The sequence below is a fragment of the Malaya genurostris genome, chromosome 2, assembly GCF_030247185.1.
Source record: "Malaya genurostris strain Urasoe2022 chromosome 2, Malgen_1.1, whole genome shotgun sequence".
Lineage (NCBI taxonomy): Eukaryota > Metazoa > Arthropoda > Insecta > Diptera > Culicidae > Malaya > Malaya genurostris.
The window spans coordinates 225227607-225251819 of NC_080571.1; the positions used below are offsets into that span (position 1 = coordinate 225227607).

At 37.6% G+C, this 24213-nt stretch overlaps 2 protein-coding genes across 16 annotated transcripts in view; both read right to left on the bottom strand.

Annotated features, from left to right (window-relative positions):
* Window positions 1-9375: 9375 nt before the first annotated feature.
* On the bottom strand, window positions 9376-13530 carry LOC131429138 (uncharacterized). The gene is made up of 2 exons (XM_058593186.1): window positions 12028-13530; window positions 9376-10224 (listed from the first exon to the last, which is right to left on the bottom strand). The coding sequence occupies exons 1-2, from the start codon at window positions 13528-13530 to the stop codon at window positions 9376-9378; spliced, it is 2352 nt and encodes a 783-aa protein (XP_058449169.1).
* A 2185-nt stretch (window positions 13531-15715) lies between these two features.
* Window positions 15716-24213, bottom strand: part of LOC131427787 (anoctamin-8) — a 61963-nt gene continuing 53465 nt past the window's right edge. For all 15 annotated transcript variants that reach the window (XM_058591296.1, XM_058591295.1, XM_058591293.1 and 12 more), the window contains 3 exons: window positions 20251-20398; window positions 20052-20188; window positions 15716-19991 (listed from right to left, as the gene is read on the bottom strand). In XM_058591296.1, coding sequence (XP_058447279.1) covers window positions 19833-19991; window positions 20052-20188; window positions 20251-20398 — 444 coding nt within the window. In that variant the 3' untranslated portion in view covers window positions 15716-19832. The remainder of the gene's footprint in view (window positions 19992-20051; window positions 20189-20250; window positions 20399-24213) is intronic.

Sequence of the window (24213 nt, forward strand, 5' to 3'; positions counted from 1 at the left end):
AATCTGCTTACTACCAAGAGCGAAGATAATGAAGCAGCTACACTACTTGGCACTTGAAACTGAGCAAGCAAAACTTCAAATGACTAGGTACGATTATTCAACTGACGATGAATTCTGGGAGCTTCACTTGAAAATGGCAGCAAAAGTCAAATGAATTAGTAGGGATACGCTGACGATCAGCGGCCATAAATTTCATTTTCATCTTATATTATTCGATTGAAAATGAAATTTTACCGCACTGATCATGATTTGCGGTGTCCACTGTATCCCAGCGCAGAATAATCAGAAGTGAACAAATGAACGCAGCATAGTTAGAGAAGAAGTTTTTCAACGTTTCCGTTTGATTTTTCATTTTTTTTTTAAATTTTTGGTGGTTGTTTAAAGTGAAAACTGCGATTTTTCCCGAAAAAATCCGCCATTTTGTAGCTGTTAAACCTCCCCAAAGTAACAAACAACGAAAAGGAAAACGTTGGGGTCTGGTTTTTTATATGTAGAAATTTGAAAAAAAAAATGGTGCAGTACTTTTTGAATGATGATGGACACGGACTTTTTTGTCTATAAAATCAATGGAAACAATTAATTACTCCAGGGAGCCATAGGGTCTAACATTTTCAAAAAATCATATTTTTTCTTTTATAATTTATTATAATGAAACATTTCAAGAATGTTTTGTCAAGTTTTGAAGTCAATTGAAGTAGAAATCTTGGGCCTGTGCGATGAGCTCTTGCTTCTTCGCAGAATGAGATAGCCAATAGGCTTGAAAATTCCACAGAATATTCTAGAAATGTTTTCTATAAGGCAATATAGAGAAAATAATAAATGATTTTAATAAGGAACACATTTTTGTTTTCTATATAGCGGTGCAAACTAGAAACTCAAGAGAAATACACGTAGAAATGTGGTCAGGTTTTGAACAATTACAGCTCAGTCAATTTTGTATCAATTATTAATATTATGTCACCATTTGATTGAAAATATTTCTACGTATTGATTTGGATGTTCAAGGCGCTAACCACGTGTTCGTTTTACTCGGAGTCAGAGTAGCCCGCGTCTAGGTTCAAAAACGAAAACGGTATTGGCAGACTCTGTGCATTTGCGGATTCAAAAGTGTGACGATTAATTGAAAATGTCAATCATTGGAAATTTTGGTTGCCTTGTTCCACATCAACAGCTCGAACAACCCCATGGGGCTGATCCTTGTAGTTTTTCAAAAGTGTTAGACCCTACCCGCCCCTTAAGCAAATAACGACATCCCGAGAACGCACCGAAATAGTGTCGCTTCATATTAAACTTAATCGGTCCGTTGTTCAGCCAATGTAAACATCACCAAAAATATCGCAGCCGTTCTTCTTCAAATGGGTAAAACAATCTGCTTTTTTTAAAATAAGTTGATAAGAAGACAGGATAATTTAAAGTAAACTTAAAACCACATTCAATGGTTTGAAAACACTTCAGTAATAGATCATCAAGTCGAAGTGCTTAGGTAAGTACTTAAGTACTTTTCTTAAGAGTTATAACATGCATACCAATTAGCACCCTCTCATTCTGCTATTAACGCAGAAGGCAATATCACCCAGTCTTCTAGTTGGCGTCACCTCGCTTGAGATGACGCCGATTTGATCGCACAGCAACTTAGGCTATATCGCCAGTTAATTTTCGTTTATAGTTCAATGGACATTTTTTTCACTGGACTACAAGTGAAAATCTCGCTGTGTAGCTGCGTCGAGTCGGATAAAAATCCTATCTGTCTTACGAAATACTCGTATTTTCTCCGGATTAACACGATACAACATGCTCACCCGTTGAGAGTTTCAACGGAAGTGTATCACCCAGTCAACGCCTTTCTATTGACCAAATGTCATCATAAATACACGGGGAGGTATAAGATTTGATAAGAATTTAGCGCCTAGTTATCACATCTTTTGACGACCATAAATAATGTCCAACATCTTTCTGTTCCAAAAAATGCTTGCGAACATATAGCGAACGCAGAAATTACCATTTTTTTCATTAATCTCAAGATTTTATTATTTTTTTGAGAATTGCGAAGAGATAATTCAATTTGCCCATTGAAACAGTTCAAATGGAGCCTTCTGTATGACTCCGTAGGGAAGCCCCATGGTAAAGATCTAAAACCTTGAGAATGGAGACGCATATTTTAATCCTAATTATCTTTGGAGAATTCTAAAAACCGTGTCATGTTGAATGGATACGTAAACAAGCAAAATTGTCATATTTGGAGCAAAGATAATCCATATGCCGTTCAAGAATTACCGATGCATCCATTCAAGAATTACCGTGCCACTTGTCATACTGCGACCGAAACAATCGACTTATTGAAAGAACATTTCAACGGCAACATTATTTCGAGAAATGGATGAGAGAACTTGCTTCCGCGTTCGTGCGATATGACACCACTCGATTATTTTTTGTAGGAATACCTGAAGTCATTGGTTTATGTGAATAAACCAGCAAAGATTGATGCTTTGGAAACTAATATTCAATGTGTCATTGCTGAAATACTCCCTCAAATGCTTGAAAAGGTGACAAAAATTGGACCTCCAGAATGACCATACTTAAATGATAAATGCCAAGAAATTATATATCAAATAAAACGAAGCTGATTGATCGTGCACTGTATACACTTCTAGTGATTCCTAAATACAAAATAACGGCATTTATTCCAGTAATTGATTCTCAGCAAAGTATCATCATTCAAAATTTAAAATACAACTTCCTGAATAAGACTCCATATTTTTGACTGTTGTATCAGCGTTCAGAATATTAAATTCTTTCAGTGTAACTGCGCTTTACTGTGAACTATTTATCTAGATATTATGTAACATTCAATTAATGTGTTTATGACAATGACTACCTGAAAATAAAAGATAAAAGTATGGTCTGAGAAAGAGCTGGGATCTTCTTCGATTGGATTTCAAGCAAACAACATGTTTTATTTAACAACTACCGAAACACCCGAAAAGTTCTTTCAAGATACATATTGTTTCGGACATTATATTGACATAAAGCGTTCAATCTTTAAGAAACAGTGAAGATTCCTAAGCATACATTAATACCAAATATTTTAACACGTATTTTATTCGATTGGTTCATATATCTCTTCAAGAGATACCGATTAGTTATGGTTCATAATTTGATGCTCACACTGTAGACCAAATAAAACCATTCATCGACGGTATTATGAACATAGTACGTTTCATATAATACAACAGACCAAAAAATATAACCCGTGGTTGGTTGAATGACGGTCGAGATATATTTGCATAATATTCAAATTCTAAGTCGCAGCTAAGCGCGTACAACCTCGGTTTCGAGCAGGTTGATCGGAAAACGAAAGATCACGCATTGTTCACGCTATGCTAAAAAAAAAGTGATACACGTAGTTTGGACGAATTTATCAGCATACGAATCAATTTTTAGTATCAATTAATGTAAAACAGCATTCGATACGCGTTGATCGAACTTTTATCGCCGCGAATTGAAGCCATTGAATAAAAACCAAATATCTGATTACTTGACATCATGCTTTTCGGTAATCAACGAGATTGTGAAACTTCCAAGTCTTTCGAAGATGCTGACTTCGAAGAAAGTATTGAATTGCATTTAAAAAAACGTGTAGAATGGAGAAAAGTCTTCTGAGTCCTACAGTTTAAAAAAAAGGCTTCGTTATGTTGGATCGTGCCACAAATACATGTATTTTCGGAATGTCATGCAGTCAAGACCAAATTTAAGAACAATGCCAAATCGTATTATTTCGGTAAAACATGTAATAATGTTTTCCTTCTGAAAAACATACTGTGTCGAAAAAAATCTAAGATTTTAAGAAGCGGTGCTGGATGGTATTATTTCGAGAAACAAATCAAAAAAAGAACCATAAAAAATCTCGGAATTTTGATGTTGGAGTATCGTGTTTAAATAATCAACTGATCCAATTGGCTTGATCCCTCGTGTAAATGTGCATGCTTGGTACAAACACGAATTTATATTTATGTAATAAAACGTAATATGATTCAGTTAAATTCAGTAAGCCGTACGCAATGACCGACACCTTCAACGGCCAAATATATAATAAAAATGCCTCCTGAAATGTCTGTTGTCATTTATTCGCTATCACCTAGGTTGAGCAAAGGAAAATGCTGTTTGTTTTAAATTTGGACCTGTTTAAACAATTTTCGCAGCCGATTTATAGCGTACAGCATCATTGAATTGCTATTACTACGATCCTACTGACACTAAGAATTTTTCCAGGTCGAGACTCAAACATACGACATTGAGCCGCTAACCTGGGCCATCACACGTAGGTGACGTTCTGTTTCGGTAGGATCTGGCATCGTGCCGTTGCGCGAAAACGGTGATGAAATGTATTGTGGTTTTCAGAGGGGCATAAAATGCGACAGATAAATCCGCAGAATAGCGAAATAATGAGCGTCAGAATCACAGGTGCCAGGTTACAGTTTTGCATGTAAATTTGCCGATTTCTTTTTTAAGCAGATTCTGCAATTTTGCAGACTTATTACAAGCTTTTGAAACGTTTATATACAATCGTCAAATTTATAGACTGTAAAAATATGTTGATCTCTACATTTGTTTTTTCTCGTCATATTTATAAAATTTAAGATTTCTAGTATGCAGGCTTGAAAATTTTACCTTTCATCTCTACCAGGAGTTTGACAGTTGTTTTAACCCCTTCACTGTTTGTTGTATTGAAGTTTACAGCATTTCTATATCAAGCATTACTTCGAATAAAGAAATAAATCGTCTGGTGGATTTAAAGCAATTACAGATTTAAAAGGTAATATGCTCTAGCGACAGGAATTATTTGTTCAACATCAACAAATTTGTATCTGTCAAAAACGACTGCATTTTTAGAGAAGACGATTTACATTTTTTATAGTACTTTATTTTTATAGTTAATATTGATAATTTTGCGAGTGAAGCACGAGGTTTTGAAGACAAAGACGTCGATTAATACATTGTATAATTTTTCAGGATATAAAAACATTGTCATTTTACGGTCAATTTAAAAAAAATAAATTTCTGGTTTGTGGTATTGAAGGAGTTGAATAAATCCAAATGACAGTTTCGATATTTTTGCGGCTTTTTGACGCTATCTTGTCGCATCGCAATTTTTGTTAATCGCCAGTGAAAATTACAATACCAACCCAATGATGTTGTTTTAGTACCGAAGGAGTCCAATCCCCCAAACTCGCCAAAACTTCGCCCAATAGGAAAAATATGAGCGATTATGAAAGGAAAGCTCCTGGAAACAGGTAAGACCTTCAAAAACGACAAGGATTTGAAGAAAGAGTGGATGAAAGTGTTTAAGAAACATGGTGCAAGTTTTGCACATAATTTTATGGGTAGTGTTAAAACCAAAATGCTGGCATGTACGCTATAAGAGGAGTTTGAAAAAACCAAACTTGCAAAACCATAGCTAATATATGCTTATTAAGTCTCTGAAATAGTAATAGTCGACTCAACAGTAATTTTTTCGATCATTTTTGTCTGCTGCATTTTTTTCGAGTAAAGCCCTTAGTTAGTAACCGTGTTTTTCGATAGTATTTCATGTGCAAATTCAGTATTTTTTCTCAAGTAAATACACAAATGAAATTGTCAGTACTATCAACTTCTTGCATACCGTCTGATGGTTAGATCGAATGTTGATAATCATTCACTGCGGTATCGTTGATTTTTTCAGCAGTATGCGGTCGACATTCATGAACAAATCGAAACTGAGCGCCTAAATTTCATCAGATATAATATAGTAAGGCTACGATCTGAAGAATATTCTGATAGAAATTCAGTGCGTTTTCATATTAGTGACCTGAAGGCAGTGATGGCCCAGCACACGAGCCAGCTCTCATACAGTCCGTGTGCTGTACCTTTTCAAAAACACGCACACGATGTCTGAAGCTCGCGTTCGTGTGCCGTGTTGCTACTAGATCGAGAGTCGTATGCTGCGAAGAACCAGCTCGCGATGCTGGCTCATGAGCTGGAACGGGTAGCTAGCTCGTGAGCTGACTCATGTGCTAGCTCACGTGCTGAGTTGAGTGTCCGTTTTTTTTAAATTTAATAATATAATATAATTTTTAAGCACACAGTGTCCGCTCTTGTATTGTCTCTTGTCAGTAGGTGGACTACACAAATAGCACACGCTCATGAGTCCGGTTTGAAAAGCACAGCACACGAGTTTAATAGGCACACACTGCAGGTATAGAGCAGCTCGTGTGCTGAGCTCGGACATCACTGCCTGAAGGTAAATTCGACTATAATAGTGGTTTTTTTATTGTGCTGCTCCAAAAACGGCAATATACAGTTCTGAAGATATTTTCTCTTGTAAATTTCACCATTAAATTACAGATCTACACCTTATTTCCCGTAGCAACGTCTCAATTTATGTGATGCAAATGTTATGTTGTAAAAAAGAACTGATCAAATATTGATTGTTAACTTGGAAGACAGTTACAGTCAGTTGTAAGTGTTGCAGTAACTTCATGTACGCTCTTCATGCGTAAGACTCATTTGAAATGTTATGAGCTGATTTTTCTAATTAAAGTGAAAAATTTTAAAAAGCATTTAAAAAAACGAAATTCTTAAAAAAATTTTTTTTCATTGAAATTTTTTTGGTCGTTTGTAACCACTGTAAACTTTCATATAATAAGTGTTTCGTCTTGAATTATGTGTTAGCTACAATGAATTTGAGTATGATGAGGTTAGCGAGTATTCTTGGGGGATGGAGTGCTGGAGGAGACAGAGTGTAGTGTGTTGAGGCATAGAAACGGCTGTTTACATTTGGATTGATATGTACAACTAGGAGACTATCGGGTCAGGGTAATTTCGCCGAAAGTCATTAAACAGAAAACTGTTTCGCCGAATGCCATTTAACTGAATGGATCATTTCGCCGAAAACCATTTCGTTGAAAGTCATTTCGCCGAAAGGATCATTTATCTGAATTTTCGATTTTCGCGGGTTTACCACAACAAAATTCACACACTTGTTTTGTTGACTCCATTTTCAAAACAATTCTTCTGTGACAGAAAACCATATCTCAAAACGTTTACTATATATAGTCTATATAGACAGATTAAAAAAATGTAGCTCATAAATTATGGCTAGCTTTAGCTGTGTCCATACCTTGCGTATTAAGAAATTAATTATTTTATTTGGGTTTTTTATTATACTATTACGAATCGAAGAATAAAATTAACAATAAATACGAATCTTTTCGTTTTTAAACATTAATAAAAATGAAAAATTTGTTGAACTCGTTTATTGAAACAAATTCAATTATTACATTCTTACTGCATTATTACTTCTAATTAGTCTTAGTATCTGAAATACTTGTTGCTTTTACTATACCAACAATTTTTGTTGTTACCTATTTTAGTAATGAGAACGAATACCTTTCTACTCTACATTAGAATCTGCTCCATATATTATATATGTTAGCAGATAAAAAATATCTGGTTTTCAAAGGAGGACATTCTAATTAAGCCGATTTTGTTTCAAATCATACTCTAATTGAAAAATTCTGAGATACTTAGATTCAATTTTTTTTGTTAAAACGTTTCGTATGTTAATAAATCCTATTTCATCACCGCTGCCTACAATATGTGAATTTTGTTATGGAATAAGCTAAACCAACGGATAACCAACTGCAGTACACAGTTGTAAATTCGTATTACCGTTATGACACGAATCAGTTTCCCAAGAAAAAACAACACGAATCTTTTTCTCTTGTAGGCCTCAAAGCCCATATGTACCTGTTCTCGGATGAAAAGATTACTGAGAAAAATGTTTTCGGATAGCAACGACATAAAATTGCTCACTGGTACGCGACACAACATATCTCATTGCTCCACATATCACCTCTAGACAGCGTCCTTCCAACCAATTTTGCTTGGACAGAAAATAAAAAGCGCACGCGTAATTACCAGCTAGGTGAAGTACACCCAGCACTCAGGACGGTAACTTCGCACACAAGACTACTGTTAAAGTCGTGTTAAACTGGCTATATAGCACATAAATAGAGAAACACAATTATTTTAATCACTATGAATTTTTTGAACCGACGGAAAATACAAGGATTTTTAATTGCGCTCAGCCTCTTTTTCATTCAACACTCTCGGGTCATTCATACGATCTGGAGAATGGTTAGTTCCAAAGCTTCCCATGCCATTTCCGTCCCGACTGGCTGAAATCGAATTCGATGGTACGAACTACGAGTGCTAAAGGTTTGAAAGCGATGAGGAATTAAATAACTGATAGTAATTTACAGCAACCGGTTGTTCGATGGGAAACTCCAGTTCAGTATGTGAAGTTTTCATAATGTTTAAGCAATGTTCCAGTGCTATTAAATAAAGAAGCGCGCATTATCGGAATTGTACACACGTCAGTCTGAACAGAATTTTCGTAGCTATAAGAAAAGGATGTCTTCAAAAGCAGTTTTACGTTTAAGTGTCCTGCAAAAAATAAAAGGCGAGTTAATTTTTTAAGACAATAGGAGTTCGAATCGATTATCAATATTGTTCGGAGTAACGATTATCTAACTACGCGGTGAACTGGTGTTAAGTCGGGATTAAATTCGGTCGATAAATTGGCACGATAAGCCTTAGAGATGTGCTTTGTTTGATGGTTTATATTCAACTAACGATAAAAAGATCGATTCTGGCTGTCCTATATCTCATATATATGATCAGTACAGATTCAGGTAGAAATCAAAAGGGAATAAAAAACTCACTATTCTATTGTGTTTGATGGTGAGAGATAAGAGTGATACAGTAGGTACAAATTTTTGGGTGATAAAGCGAATAGAATATATGTTTGCCTGCTTGGCGTAATTGGGTTCTAAAAGATGATCACTTAACATACGCCGGCCACCGTTGAAACAAATTTCAACCTAAACTATTCTATCTATCCTATTTTTGTTACATACAGTACATAATTCAGTTTATATTTGTGTAAATATAATATCCACTTCGTAGTTGCTATGATTGTCGTTCAGTATCCAAAACCGGTTGCACTAGCTGCTAAATCCATTCGTCTGGTCGATCGTCGATTGTTGCTCTTCTTCCAGTTCATCAGGTATTGCAGTTGTCGATCAGCTCGAACGTTTCTTCGACCAACATGACGGCATCCTGGTTAACATAAAATGCCCATTGGTTTCGTAATAGTCGACGAAAAACTAGGTGCTCATGGTTGTGGGTTGGAACACGACATTATACCCAGCGGCCACAATGGAAGACAAAAAATTCAATTAACTTTTTGAAAATTCATTGAAACAAAATACTCACATGGTCCGAGGGCCCTTGGGCCCTCGGTCGTTGCACAGTACAGTCACTGTGATGGCAGAGTCACTCGTGATTAGTCATCTGGGTATCATCAGCCGTAGGTAACGATGATTCGCGTATGGGTAACACGCATATTTTGGAAATAGCCCGTCGGTATTCTCCGTCCTGTGTTTTCACCATGACAACTCGAATATTTCCGTCGTCGGCCTTGAAAATATGAACCACTCTTCCAATGCGCCATTTAAGGGGTGGTAAGTTGTCCTCCTTTACCAATACCATGGTACCAATAGCAATATTATCCATCTGACGTGTCCACTTCGTTCGTGGCTGCAATCCGGACAAGTACTCGGTGCTCCAGCGTTTCCAGATTCTGCGGAGAAACTCTTGGACCACTTGCCAACGATCGAGTCTGTTTAGAGGTACATTTTCTAACGACGGCTCAACAATGGTCGTAAGAGGGCGATGAATCAAAAAATGTCCAGGAGTAAGGAAATCAAGGTCTTCAGGGTCAGTAGAGGTTTGCGTTAGCGGCCGCGAGTTCAAACAAGCTTCTATCTGCGTCAGAAGTGTGGTCAGCTGATCGACGGTTAACGTTGAATTGCCTAACGTAGCTCGAAGGTGCGATTTTAACGATTTGACGGCCGCCTCCCATAGGCCACCAAAGTTGGGAGACCGGGGAGGTATAAATTTGAATTCTATGCCATCTTCCGCACACGAACGGGATACGGCATATTGCATTTGTTGAGAATTGAATTGTTTGGAAAGCTCCTCTAGCTCGCGTGACGCTCCCTTGAAGTTGGTTGCATTATCGCATTCAATGAGCTTCGGTTTTCCGCGACGTGCAACGAAACGTTTTAGCGCTGCGATGAAGGAATCGGACGATAGATCTCCCACCAATTCCACATGAACTGCCTTTACAGAGAGGCAAATGAAAATAACAACATAACATTTAATCATGGTTGATCGCCGCTGAGGATAACGATAATAGAAAGGGCCGCATAGATCGACAGCAGTGCTCACAAAGGGTAAAGTTGGCGACACTCGTTCTGGCGGCAAGTCGCCCATAAGTTGCTCTTGAACACGTGGACGGCATCTGAAACAGCTTATGCAGGTATGCACAATTCTTCGAACCAGATTTCTAATACGGAGCGGCCAAAATTTCTCTCGAATGTGGGCTATTAAAAGCTGAGGCCCCGCATGAAACAGTTTTTCGTGATAATATCGAGCGACTAAATCGGTAAAAGGATGTCTGGAAGGTACCATTGGGTGCTTTCGATCGTACGGGATTTGAGCATGTCGAAGTCGACCTCGAACTCTAAGTAATCCGTTTGATAAAATAGGAGTGCAAGTTCTTAGGGGTGATTTTGTCGCAACTTGGCCTGAATTAGCTATCGATTTGAAATCCTGTGTAAAGACCTCCTGTTGTGCCATACGAACCAACAATTCTACTGCTTCATTTAGTTCGGTAGTTAGCAAAAATCCGTGCCTGCGAATTTTATTGTTTTTGGGATTGGTGTTAAAACGAAATCTTCGTATCCAGGCCACTAAGCGAACAAGGCCAATGTACGATGATCGTAGCGTAAAGATTGGGTTTGGTGGTGCTATTTGTACTGTTAATGAGACTGGTCTCTCTTCCAAGTCATCTATGTTAAAATCTATGCTCGAATCAAGGCACAGGGTACTAGGCCAAAATCGCGACTGTTTTCCAATCCAATCTGGACCGTGCCACCAAATTGAATTCTGCTGTAGTTGATCAGGATCCATTCCCCGAGATATGATGTCAGCAGGGTTTTCTGTCCCGGAAACATGAGACCATATTCCTGCAGCTGTGATATGCTGTATCTCGGAAACTCTATTTGCCACAAATGTCTTCCAGCGGGATGGAGATGCTGCTAACCAGTGCAAAACTATGGTCGAGTCTGTCCAAAAGACTGGTTTGGCATGAAATTTGACGGAATCCTGCACCTTTTGATATAAGTGAGCTAGTAACAATGCCGAGGAAAGTTCAAGCCGAGGTAAACAAATTCGTTTTTGTCTTTTGGTATCGCCGAGAGGAGCGACTTTCGATTTGGCAGTGAGTAAATGCACCGTTATAGTTCCGTCTTCTGCCACGGCCCGAACATAGATGCACGCGCCGTAAGCCTTTTCAGATGCATCGCAAAATCCATGCAATTCCATTGAACGAAGAACTCGAACAGGAGCTACCCAGCGAGGGACTTGTAGTTTACGAAGAGAATCTAAGTTAAGCCGGAATTCTCGCCATCGATCTTGCAACGTTTCATCAAGCGGATCATCCCAAGTTTTCTGGCTTCTCCAGAGATCTTGAAGGTAGATTTTAGCCTGTACAATAACCGGTCCGACTAATCCTAGTGAGTCGAAAAGTTTAGCGGCATCAGAGAGTACTATTCGTTTTGTAATTTTCGTTGCATTACTCCATTTGGGTACGTCGAATAGAAATTGGTCGGTGGTTGTCCGCCACTGCAAGCCAAGTGTTTTTATAGGTGAAGAGGAGGCGTCGAGATCAAATAGAGTTCTTTCGTCTCTTAGGTCAGGTGATAAGTGGTGAAGAATCGAAGGGCAATTAGACGACCATTTTCTGAGACTAAAACCAGCAGAGTGGAGTAAATCTAAAAGTTGTAAGCAGAGTTGCTGAGCGTCGAGAATATCGTCAACACCTGTCAACAAATCGTCCATATAGAAATCAGTAGCCACTACCTCAGCAGCTCTAGGATGTGTATCCCTTCCCAACTTCGCTAACTCTTGTAGGCATTTTGTCGCCAAATAAGGTGCACACGACGTTCCGTAGGTGACGGTGGTTAGTTGAAACGTACGTAATGGCTCCTGCGGGGAATTTCTCCAGATGATTTGTTGAAGCGGTTGATCGGAAGAATGGACGACTACCTGTCGGTAAATCTTTTCGATATCAGCGATTATAGCGTACCGAGACATACGAAATCGAAGAACTACGGAAATCATGTCATCCTGCACTACAGGACCGACCATAAGTGCATCGTTTAAAGAAACGCCGGTATCAGTTGCACAAGATGCGTCAAAAACTACTCGTAATTTGGTGGTAAGACTATCGGGCTTTATAACACAGTGATGAGGTAAGAAGTACGAAGGCCAATAAAACGGGTCTGGCGTTTCAATCATATGGCCTAGTTGGCGATACTCTTCAATAAAATTTGTGTACGATTCCCTCAGAGAAGGGTTCGCTGATAAACGACGTTCCAATGCAAGAAATCGTCTGACGGCAATCTCTTTTGACTTTCCTAGCGTTGAGATGACTGGAGTTCTTTTTGGAAGATGTACTTCAAAACGCCCGGTTGTGTTTCGTATTGTAGTTGCTGCGAAGTACTCTTCGCAACGGGTTTCTTCGATCGACAGCGTACTAGTAGTTTGGCACGACTCAAGTTCCCAAAAACGAGTCAATTGCGATTCAAGGACACTTGCATCACAAATGTGCGCAACCCGAAATGATGAAGTAGGTGTGTTTCCTATCTTTCCGGACACAACCCACCCAAGAACAGTTTTTTGTAAAGTAGGTAGGTTAGGTCCGAGACGAATAATGCCTTCCTCGATAAGATCGTAATACATTTCCATACCCAAAATCATATCGATAGGACCTGGGTCATTGAATGTGGGATCAGCCAGGACGATATTGGATGGTATACTCCATTCCTGGGTGTTCAAGGGTTTTGCTGGTAGCTCTCTAGTGATTCCCGGTAAAACATGAAACGAATAATCTGCAGTGAAACCGGAACAGTGAGACTGCAGTCTGGCAATGACAGCATACGACGAGATGGTGGTAGAATTACCCACCCCACCGATTTCCTGATATGTTTTGATGCGCCGCAGTTTCAACTTTTGAGAGAAGTCCTCAGTGATCAAATTCAGTTGTGATGCTGGATCCAACAAGGCTCTTGCCCACAAAGCATATCCATGGGTATCTATAACCTTCACAACAGCAGTTTGTAGCAATACCGTAGAAGGGATGGTTCTAACGTTTCCTAGCAGGGTAGTCGAGACATGGACAGTTTGTGCGGTGGAGGTAGTAGCCACTTGTTCCTCCAAAGTTGACGGCTGATGGGGTGGACTAGGCCTAGGCTGAACGATTGGACCAGTACGACTCAATGGATTCTGATTAGGTGATGGAGTAGAAGGCGATTTTGTATTGGACGTATCCGACGACCGAAGTGTGACATTTTGATGCAACATAGTGTGATGTTTTTGATTACAAACTCTGCATGAACTTGAAGGACATTGTTTGACGAGGTGGGTAGAGGAGAAGCAATTTATGCAAAGTGAATTCTTCTTCACTGCTTCGAACCGATTAGCTACCGATAATTTCCGAAATGTATCACAATGGAATGGCGAGTGCGAAGATTGCTTACAAAACGGACAACTCTTTGTTTCCGAGTTTGAGATGACGGCGTAACTAAGCTTAGATTTCGAGAAGCGACCAGAATCGGTTTTGGGAGACTCTGATGTACGAGACTTTAATGGCGACAACGATTGCAATACTGTGCAATGCTCTCGCAAAACTCAATTACCTCGGCATACCTTGGTACATCCGTTGACTTATGATGCTGCTCCCATTGCTTCAGAGTAGCGGAATCCAAACGCGCGCATACCATATGTGCCAGTAATACACTCCATCCTTTAGTATCAATTTCAACCTTTTCAATCATGTTTAAATTACGCTCGAAATCATCAATCAAATGAGATAGCGATTCATAACATTCCTTCCGCATTGGTTCAATATTCAATAGTGATTCAATGTAAGCCTTAATGACAAGTTTTTTATTGTCATAACGCCGGTTAAGTAAGTTCCAAGCTACAGAATAGTTTGCGCCTGTAATTTCGATCGATTCTATAACTCTCTTTGCTTCTTTAGAGAGTGAGGAAACAAGATATGTAAATTTATCAATAGGCCTTAGTTGGTGGTTTGCATCGATAAGACTAACGAAGGTGTCACGAAACGATAGCCAATTAGCTAACGTACCATCGAAAGTGGGAAGTTTTACTTCTGGTAATTTTATTCTAGCAAAGGCTGAATCTGTGAGTATTTGGTTCTGTGGAACGACACGTTGTTCCGGGTTAAGAGCGATAGGAGTTTGTTTACGGAGTTCAGATATCAAAAATCCATATACCATCATATAATTATTTTCAAATTCATCGCGTATCTTACGGTTATCATCCTCATCAGTAAGCAGTACGGTAGAGGCATCAGCATTCTCCTCTCTTTCGTCTAGCAATTCCAATTGTAAACGAACGGATTGAAATTCGGCGAACACTCCGTCTAATCGCTTTTTCCAACCTTCAAGGAGTCTTTTGTCTCTTTGTTCATTATACGCATTCATCAAACTAACTAAATGAGTCATTGAATCAATGCAAAAGCGTCCTTGGCGCGAAAGTGTCTTCAGGCTTAGCGCCATTTGATTAGATTACAAATAGGTCAGTTTAAAACTTCCTTTCACTCCCAACTCAATTATCAAATTCGCCGATTTCCACACTTCGCCAAGTCGCCACTTCCACGTTCATTAAAATACGAGCAGAGGTAAAACGTGGTTCACTTCAATCTATACAGAATTTGCTCAGATGCGACCATAATTCAATCCAATAAATTGTTCAATATAATTGAGCATGCGTACTTACAATCGGTCCGTTGTTCTAGCCCAATTGTCCTTATACCTCTTTTGTTCAGTCCGAATAAAGACTATCCAAGCCAAGCCAGTTGGGAACAAATTAAATCACGGGTATAGTGCGAAAACGTTTCCAGCTACAAAGCGACACGTAGCTAAAATTATGTACTGCTGAAATTAACTTTACGCCTTCGCAATTTTATTCCGAACGAAGCGGTAACACTATTTTTCGTAGTTATGCACTGCTAGCCACCACGTGCTCTTTTATTGTATAGTGTTCGAAATGTTCACTATTTTAAACCTTATAAACATTTGATTCACAACTAAACTGTCTCTTTCACTTTCTCGAATTTCACTCGCGCAATTGATCCGGTTCGAAGGACCAAATTTATGTTCGGAGTAACGATTATCTAACTACGCGGTGAACTGGTGTTAAGTCGGGATTAAATTCGGTCGATAAATTGGCACGATAAGCCTTAGAGATGTGCTTTGTTTGATGGTTTATATTCAACTAACGATAAAAAGATCGATTCTGGCTGTCCTATATCTCATATATATGATCAGTACAGATTCAGGTAGAAATCAAAAGGGAATAAAAAACTCACTATTCTATTGTGTTTGATGGTGAGAGATAAGAGTGATACAGTAGGTACAAATTTTTGGGTGATAAAGCGAATAGAATATATGTTTGCCTGCTTGGCGTAATTGGGTTCTAAAAGATGATCACTTAACAAATATCATAAAAATGAAAGAATGGCTAATTTTCAAGTAACATCAACATTATATTCCTTACTTCAATAATATACACTTCGTCACAAACAATTTAGTTAACTAATAAAATGCAATTATTTTTTATTTCATTTCTCAATTTAAAATTACTTCTTGATTCGAATGTCATAAACTTAGTAGATAATTACTTGTAGAATTTAGTTTCTAGTGTAATCAAGCAAAATCAAAAGCGTATACTCAAATGATTTTGTAATCGACATTAACAAAGAATATGCCTTCGTTTCTTACAATATGCAAAGCATCTACAGTGTGTTTTTTATTTAGAATATGTATTGACTTGGTGATAGAGTTTATTCGTCAAAGTTAGTGTTAGATTTTAAGGTTTAAAATTTGAGTTAATTGTACAATGGATAGAGAACGAGTTTGACTACAGATGAAAACTGTATCTACATAGGTTGCACAAAAGAATATTGTTTCAGTAATGTATTGTTAAGCATTTTGTTCATTATCGACTTTTTAGATAGCGTTTTCTTTAGAAACTCCAGTATGTTTATATCCGGTGAGAACGGTTTTCATGTATTTCGGCTGGAAATTCGAAGACGGTTTCAATGTCGCTGTTAATATGTGATTCTAATACTGTTACCTGGCTTAATTGACGTGACGGAATCAATTCAATTCTAATCTCATTTGTTTTGACTTTGAACATACCAAACTTATAGCATACGTTTCGTTTGCAGCCAACACAATTCAGTTAGTGTATTTAAGCTAATTGCTTTTTTCGCGTACCATTTTGGTAACGAATATATACTGCAAATAATAGCAGATTGCATTGTATTGTATTATGAGTGTAAGAATATTCAACACTAGCGGTTTCAGTAAACAATTGAAAATGACAGTAAAGAAATGGAGGTAAGTTATTTCACTTGACTTTGTTTGATTTGATTGTCAGTGTTAAATGAAGAAAAATTACGAACTCACTTAATTGTAATTGTAAATTAGAGGAACTGCTTACATTAGAAATATAGTCACATTTGTACCAAAATATTTTTCATAAATAGATGTAAAACAATGAACACCTAGCTTCAAATATTGAGCGGCCGTTAAACGCGTAATGTCTAAGCAAACCATTTACAACTGAGCGTGCAAATCTGCGCTAAAGAATCCACTAGTTATGCATATGGACTATAGAACATCATTATCTCACTAATGACATATCTAGCACAGTCGTTTGAAAATGCAAAATGGTAAACTCAAATCATTAGCTCCGCCTTCCTGTCCAATTTCATAATACCTTCTGATGCAATGTTTCAACGGGCTTTAAGAATCAAAAAATAAATCTCGATACTGAAACCACAGAAAACAGATATACAGACTCACATGAGAGCTGCGTGTGAAACTTTCATTGAACACTTCCAGATGACGCCGCGATCGTCACTATGTATCTAAGGCGCCACATACCAATGACGTCAAAATTTTGTTTTGGTATAGATAAATATAACAGAGAAGAGGGGTGTTTTGATTTAGATTCAATTCAAACGATATGAAACAATGTGACAATTGTTATTGAAGTGTTGTAATTGTTGTAGTGGAGAAATCTATGGAATAGTCAACAGAATTTTTCTATCGTTCAGGAAAAATGTAGAGCGTTTTTTTTTATTTCGAGACGAACAGCCGAGTAGTTGGTAGTAGTGAGCACCTAGTAAATTATAGTAATTTGAAGTTCACAGAGCTTTTTGAATCCTTTCGATTCAGCCTGAATATTCATTTTCTGTGATGAAACCAATATGTAATCCATTAGTTGCCATAAAAATTACCTGTAGAAATAATATGTGGTATTATATTATCGCTGCAATTGATGTCGGAAAAGCGAAAATCGTCCTATCTTCTTCATGTAAGGAGTGTATCGAAAATAAGCTATCCACATACATTTGTGTTGTACGCATGTATTTGTGATGGTTTTTCATGCTTAGATCACAGCATGCTGTGCGTTCGGCTGTCAGCCTTCGTTTGTTTACTTTTTTATTCAGTTGAAATTCTGCGTTTAGAAAATGTCGCGTATTGAAAAAGGAAGTGAAAATTAAGGTTCTGGACACGTGGCTAAGTGAGAAGGGTATTACTATGCGAAAATTAGCGAAGCGGTTTGGAATTCATCATGCCAGTGTTAAAATCATCATTAATAAATTTGGGATGAGCTACCAGGAAGAGACAGAAAACCCGGCTCTTCCAACCCGAAACTGGACCTGAAAATGGTATCTCTAATAATGAAGAACAAATGAATGTCAATACGTGATTTGGCTAAAAAAGCAGGAACGAGTGTCGGAATGATCCAGCGTATCAAGAGGCGAAATCACCTGAAGACCTACAAGAAGCAGAAAACCTCGAAACAAAGTGTAGAACAGAAGAAGCGATCAGCAACAAGAGCCCGGAAATTGTATTCGCGTCTTTTGCAGTGTCCGGATGCATGCGTTTTGATGGACGATGAGACTTATGTAAAGGAGGACTCAAAAACCCTTCCAGTTCCACACTACTTTTCTATCGTCGTTGGGGAGGATGTGAGCGATGCGTGGAGAAATTTGGTCGAAAGGTACTGGTTTGGTAAGCAATATGTTCCTGTGGTTTGTCAACCATTTTTTACACTACCGGAACTATAAATGCAGAAATCTATCAATCTAAGTGTCTCCAGGAGAGACTGCTGCCTTTATATAAGAAGCATAGTACACTTCCACTGTTTTGGCCGGATTTAGCGACGGCTCATTATGCCAAAACCACTCTCAATTGGCTTGAGGAAAAGGGTATAAATTTCGTTGAGAAAAATATCAATCCACGAAATTGTCCTCAGCTTCGACCCATCGAACGTTACTGGGCAATCGCGAAGAGGGTTTTCAAGAAGACTGGTAAAGTAGCTGGGAACATGCAGGATTTAAAAAATAATTGGGCTCAAGCGTCCAAAAAATGCAATGCAACACCTTGTCCGGAACTTAATGAAGAGCGTTCGATCAAAAGTCCGAAAATTCGTGAAGGAATAATTTAAATTTCATCCGGTTATGCTTAAGTTTAACTTCGTACAATAAAGGATCAATTTTTAGTTTGTATAAAATATCATTTTTTATAATAATTTGAAAACAAATTGTGGATAGCTTATTTTCGATACACTCCTTATATCGTCGCAAATAACCATTTGATCGAGCCAATGAAAAATACCAAAAAAATACAATCCTTATTGCGATATGGAACGTGACTATCTTTGACAACAGATGAAGCCACCGATTCACCAGTGCATGTACAAGTTATTCGCATGGATAGTACAATATTCTCGATCTGGGGAACAATTTAAAATTTCTACCCTGAAAACTGCCGTTGACATCACAAAAGTAAACACAATATCTTAATTCATCCAGTGTGGTAACTTTTTTCCGTTGTCTATTTATGAAAATACCCGGGTTTCAAAGTAAAAGGCACTAGTCTCGTAAGCTAGGAAAATATTTCTGCGTCGTTGATTTTCATATTCTGAGTCGGCGCACAGCTCTAAACTCATTGCTGTGCAGTGTGTAAGTAATAATTGTCGCTAATACTGTTTCCCAGTATTCAACTGCAGCGAGAATTTATTTTTAAAATAATAAAAATGATTGTAACTCATAGCTTTTTTTAATGTTATGCACTCATCACATAATCTCATTTTGCTCGTAACTAATTAAAATCAAGTTATATTTGTGGTTATGTCACATTCAACAACACCTCATGACAAATGAAATCTTAAGTACACCATGTTTTGATTTTCAACAATGTTGAGTTTTCCCAAACTTCGTCCGCCTTATTGCATGAGGTTCTCACTATTACTATACCTTCCTGATGTCGTTTACCTTCTTATCTTAGCTATGTATAATTCGTAGATGCCTAAAGGCCTAAAACACCTAATCACAATAATAATAGTAATCTCGAAAGTTCGATTCAGTTTTTTTTTCACAAAATTTACACTTGCATTCAACCATCATTAGCAATCTGAAATGCTTCTACAAACAAGAGTTTATCTTATGAAATATTACATTCAAATGTTATGAATGTGTTATTTTATGATTCTGTACAAAAAATGCTCACTCCGTGAAATATGCAACTGCAACTGATTGCTACAGCACAATGCTCATCGTCTTACGTATTTCCTGAGCTATGGTGGTTATTATTGTGACTGCTCACATTGGAATGTTGGGTATTATGATGCCGCTGATTGAGAACATCGTCCACTTGAATCAACTGTTCGATGGGTATAAGCGAGAGCTCACCACCAGGTGGTGCCGTTGGAAGTGCGTCCTGAAATTAAACTCTTCTAAGTCAATGGTTCTCACACACACAATATAAGGTATGCAATACTCTAGCTTCCTGGGCTGCTTTTTCGGCACGTTTCGCTCGTTGTTCCTTCAGTTTCAGAGAGAATATTGCCACGGAACGAGCCCGTTTTACCAAGCTTTGCTTGATGCGAGATTTCTTGGCTGCCAGCTCCGCCGCAGCTATAGATATGAGATACAATAGAATTTTATACTTTGAATAATGAAACAAACTAAAATATCACCTTTAGCTTCTTCTTCTGTTTGCATTTTGTTCGGTGGTGAACCCGGGCTTGGTCCGGCTTGTTCTGGAGCTTTCTGAGCCATGTGACTCCAAGAAGGAGCCGCTTTTAAGAGCTCTGGCTCTAATCCCGACGAGGCGAGCTCCTGTTGCTGTGAATGTAGCAAGTTAGGTTTCAATAATTGTTCAATCTATTAAGATGTCACATATATATTATGAAATAGACATTACAATTTTAAATCTTTTCTAACTACCTTTTTAAAACCCAATATTAAATTGCTGATTGAAGTGCATTTTGATGTGTACGAATATTCGAAATATTTAATATCTAATTATTAATCTTAAATGTTGCGCAGCGATTATTTTAAGTTCACATTAGTTTGCTTCATTGCTAAATTAACCATTCCAATACGAACTGATAGTTACCAATAAAATCGCAGTTTTTCATACTTCTACCTACTAAACTCTTTACAATCTTACAACTAGTAAGTAAGTTAAATTGCGGTTTGGATTAGCGGTTCTTTGTGAATAAATTACATAAAACTTTCTGTTACATTCCTCCTTTTAAATCTGATTTCATTCAAATTTGATCGAAATAAATGTTCGAAAAACAAACTTTGTAAGAAAGGTAAAATAAAAGCACTACAACTTGGCCGTCTGCTTTGAACAGCCTGTCCAACCGATTCTCAGCGTACAGAACAATTGCATAGTTTGTGCTGCGATCCAGATATACTAAGAATCCCACCAAGGCGGTCCTCGATGGATCAGGGTCATTTCGCCGAAAGCCATTTCGCTGAAAGCCGTTTCGCCGGAAGCCATTTCGCCACATGGGTTGTTTCGCCGAATGTCATTTCACCGGAAGGGTCATTTCGCCGAATGTCATTTCGTCGAATGTCATTTCTCCGAACGCCATTTCGCCGAAAGGGTCATTTCGCCGAATTCTTTGATAGTCTTCATATCGGATTTGATTTGAATCAGAGACAAATGAAAAATTTCTTTTTATTTCATAATCTTCAGAACGGAATTCCCAAGAAAACTTGTTGACTTTATTAGGGTATCTATCGGGCAATTGTTTGCGGTATTTCCCGATAAGTGATTGCAAATGAAATACATTATCGAATGCGACTTCGCTACATTGTTTTGCTCGTGCGCCACATCAATTATTCCGGAACATAAAAACAAATAGATAATTTTTATGAATAACAAGAATTTTCAGTTTTCTAATTCATTATGCGCTGTAAACGATATGGCCCTTCCGGGGAAATGACCCTTTCGACGAAATAACCCTTTCGGCGAAATGACCCACCCCCGTCCTCGATGATATGATATGATGATCATCATTTGCTTTGCACCACCGACCAAAAAAACGCAGTGTTTCTCAAAGCTTTGGTTCCCAACGCCTACCCCTTTGGAACCATGACAGATTTTCAATAAAATGATTCTATTTCAACTGTTCGTTGAATAGAAACAGGACAGTTTGTTTGAACGTAATCTAGAAAAATCTACGAATCAAAACACTCATAGTTTCGGAACTGGAAATATTATCCACAACGAATTCAAGTATTTTCTTTTGAATTTTGTGAGTTTGTAAAAATCGATTCGGTTATCAAAAAGAAAAGTAAGATTTGCAGTTTTTGACCACTATTTCCAATACTTCCGAAACTTAATTTCGAGGACCGGAATAGCCGAAGTTGGTTCGAATCACCAGTAACAAATATGACCTACAAATTGGAACAGTTTTGAACATAATTGAAAAGAAATTTTCCCTCGTTTGCTTCGTCGCTTTAGGTAGAAGTTCAAAATTTTCAACGCTGAACCCAGTAGTTCCGGAACCGGAAGTCGGATCCAGATGAAAATCAAGAATTTTATTTTGGGATTATAACACCTTCTACTTAAACCTAAGTTCATTCAAATCATTTCTGGGAAAATAGTCTGAGTTTAACTTTGGAGTATTTAAACACCATTTTCGATGCTTCCGGAATCGGAAATCGGGAACCAGGACAGCCGGAATTAGTTTGATAGGCCGTCTACTAACAATGATTAACGGTTGGAAGAGTTTCGAGCCCAGTTTCGAAATATTCCACGTTTTTGGCTTCGCCGCTTAAAGCGACGCTATACATTTTTTAACACTCTTCACCCCGTAATTCCGGAACCGAAAGTTGTATTCGGATGAAAATTTGAACCTAAGTTTGCGAAAAAAAGTCACGCTCTATCTGAGGAAAGTAAGTAAGTAATCAGCTTAGGTGTTGGTTTTCGTTTTCTCTATAGCGTGTAAGAAAATCAACAAAGTTCGCTGTGTGTGCATTGTTTGTAAAGGCAAATTGAGTTTCCTTCTTCTGTGCCAGCTCATACCGGTGCGTACTGGTTTTGTTTCGTCATTTTATATGGCGGTCAGTCAGAACCGGCCGAAATTTCACAGAAGCTTTTGAGATAATGTGAGCTTCAAATTAAATCAAGATTTGTAAAAATCGGGTCAAGCATCGCTGAGAAAACGAAGCGAGTTCTATTTTTGAAGTTTTTCGTCACTACTTTCGGTGCTTCCGGAACAGGAAAAGGGGGGACCAGTAGTTCCAAATTAAGTTTATATGCCCACAAACTAACAAGTTCTGCAAACTAGAAGAATTTATCAGACAGTTTTATGGGATTTGTACCTGCTTTTGACCATCGTTCGTGAAAAAATACTCATGAAATGGGTAATTTTCCACTTATCGCGCTTTAGTTCCGGAACCGAAAGTTGGATCCGGATAAAATGTCCTAGAAATTTGTAGGAAACTATATACCGTTTCATTTGAATAATAATTCGAATAATCACTCTAATAAGTTAACAGTCACCCTAATATATATTCAAGCTGATGCTCATCTTACAGATCGATTGAGTTTTATTATCGACTAACCAGATCAACAAGACGGAATAATGTTGATACAAATCATGATGGTATCGTTCCTGCTTTTGTGTCATCTACCATATGGAAGTGGGAAGTTTTTGACATCTATCAACCAACGTCTTACAAGACCTGAATTTCGAATGATAACTTGGTTTGCACTTGGTAGCAAGCAAATTACAGCCGAAACCGACAAATACATTCTAATGCAATTTAAAATCATTATGAATGGAATATTTCGTCAGTTGTCATTAGTGTAGTTAGATTTCTACGAATTACACTGTTAGGTTAGATTTTTATAAATATGCACTGTGTGAGATCAGGTCTCTTAATAAATTCAGCTTTTATTTTGGTGTAAGATTGACTTTCTAAAACTTATCCGGAGGTTTTCTCAAATATTCTGCAAGTATTTTTTTTATTCTTAAAACTAACTCCTCTTTCAATTGGACACATTTTGAAGTTCTTGAAAAAGTTTAAATATTTTTTTAAAAATTCGGGTATTTTCGAAGATGTGCTCATCATGTAGCCAATTTCAATTTTTTTTTCTTGGTTACAATAAAACTTTAAAGCTCATTTTTCATTTAAAAAATGGAGGAAATTATGAGAAACTTAGACACAATTCCTTTTTTTATAGTAACTTTGTCGAAATCATTTAACAACAAACTTTCAACAACGTTAAATTTAAATTTACATTTTACCTATAGCCAAATTGCGACGAGTTTGATAATTGATCTTCATTCATTCAGTGGCCTTAGACAGCTTGTAAAATATGAATAGTTTAATAGTTAATAATAACGTGTTTTTCGCCAAAGCCATTTTCGGAATTTCGGATAAAGATCGAGTCTATTCGACATTCAATGCTTAATTTTTTGAAAAAGAGTGAGTAAAAATAACAACATAACACATTTTCAAGTGGTTTGCTGCGTTGCCGACCGAATCGAGATTGTTGAAAATACAATATCCTTGTGAATCCCAGAGAGAATAGTGTTTGCGTCGACCCTTTGAGAAACTCTCAGCAAATGGTATTTTGCCGTTCCACACATAATTGCCCCATATATAAAAGAGATATATATATATATATATAT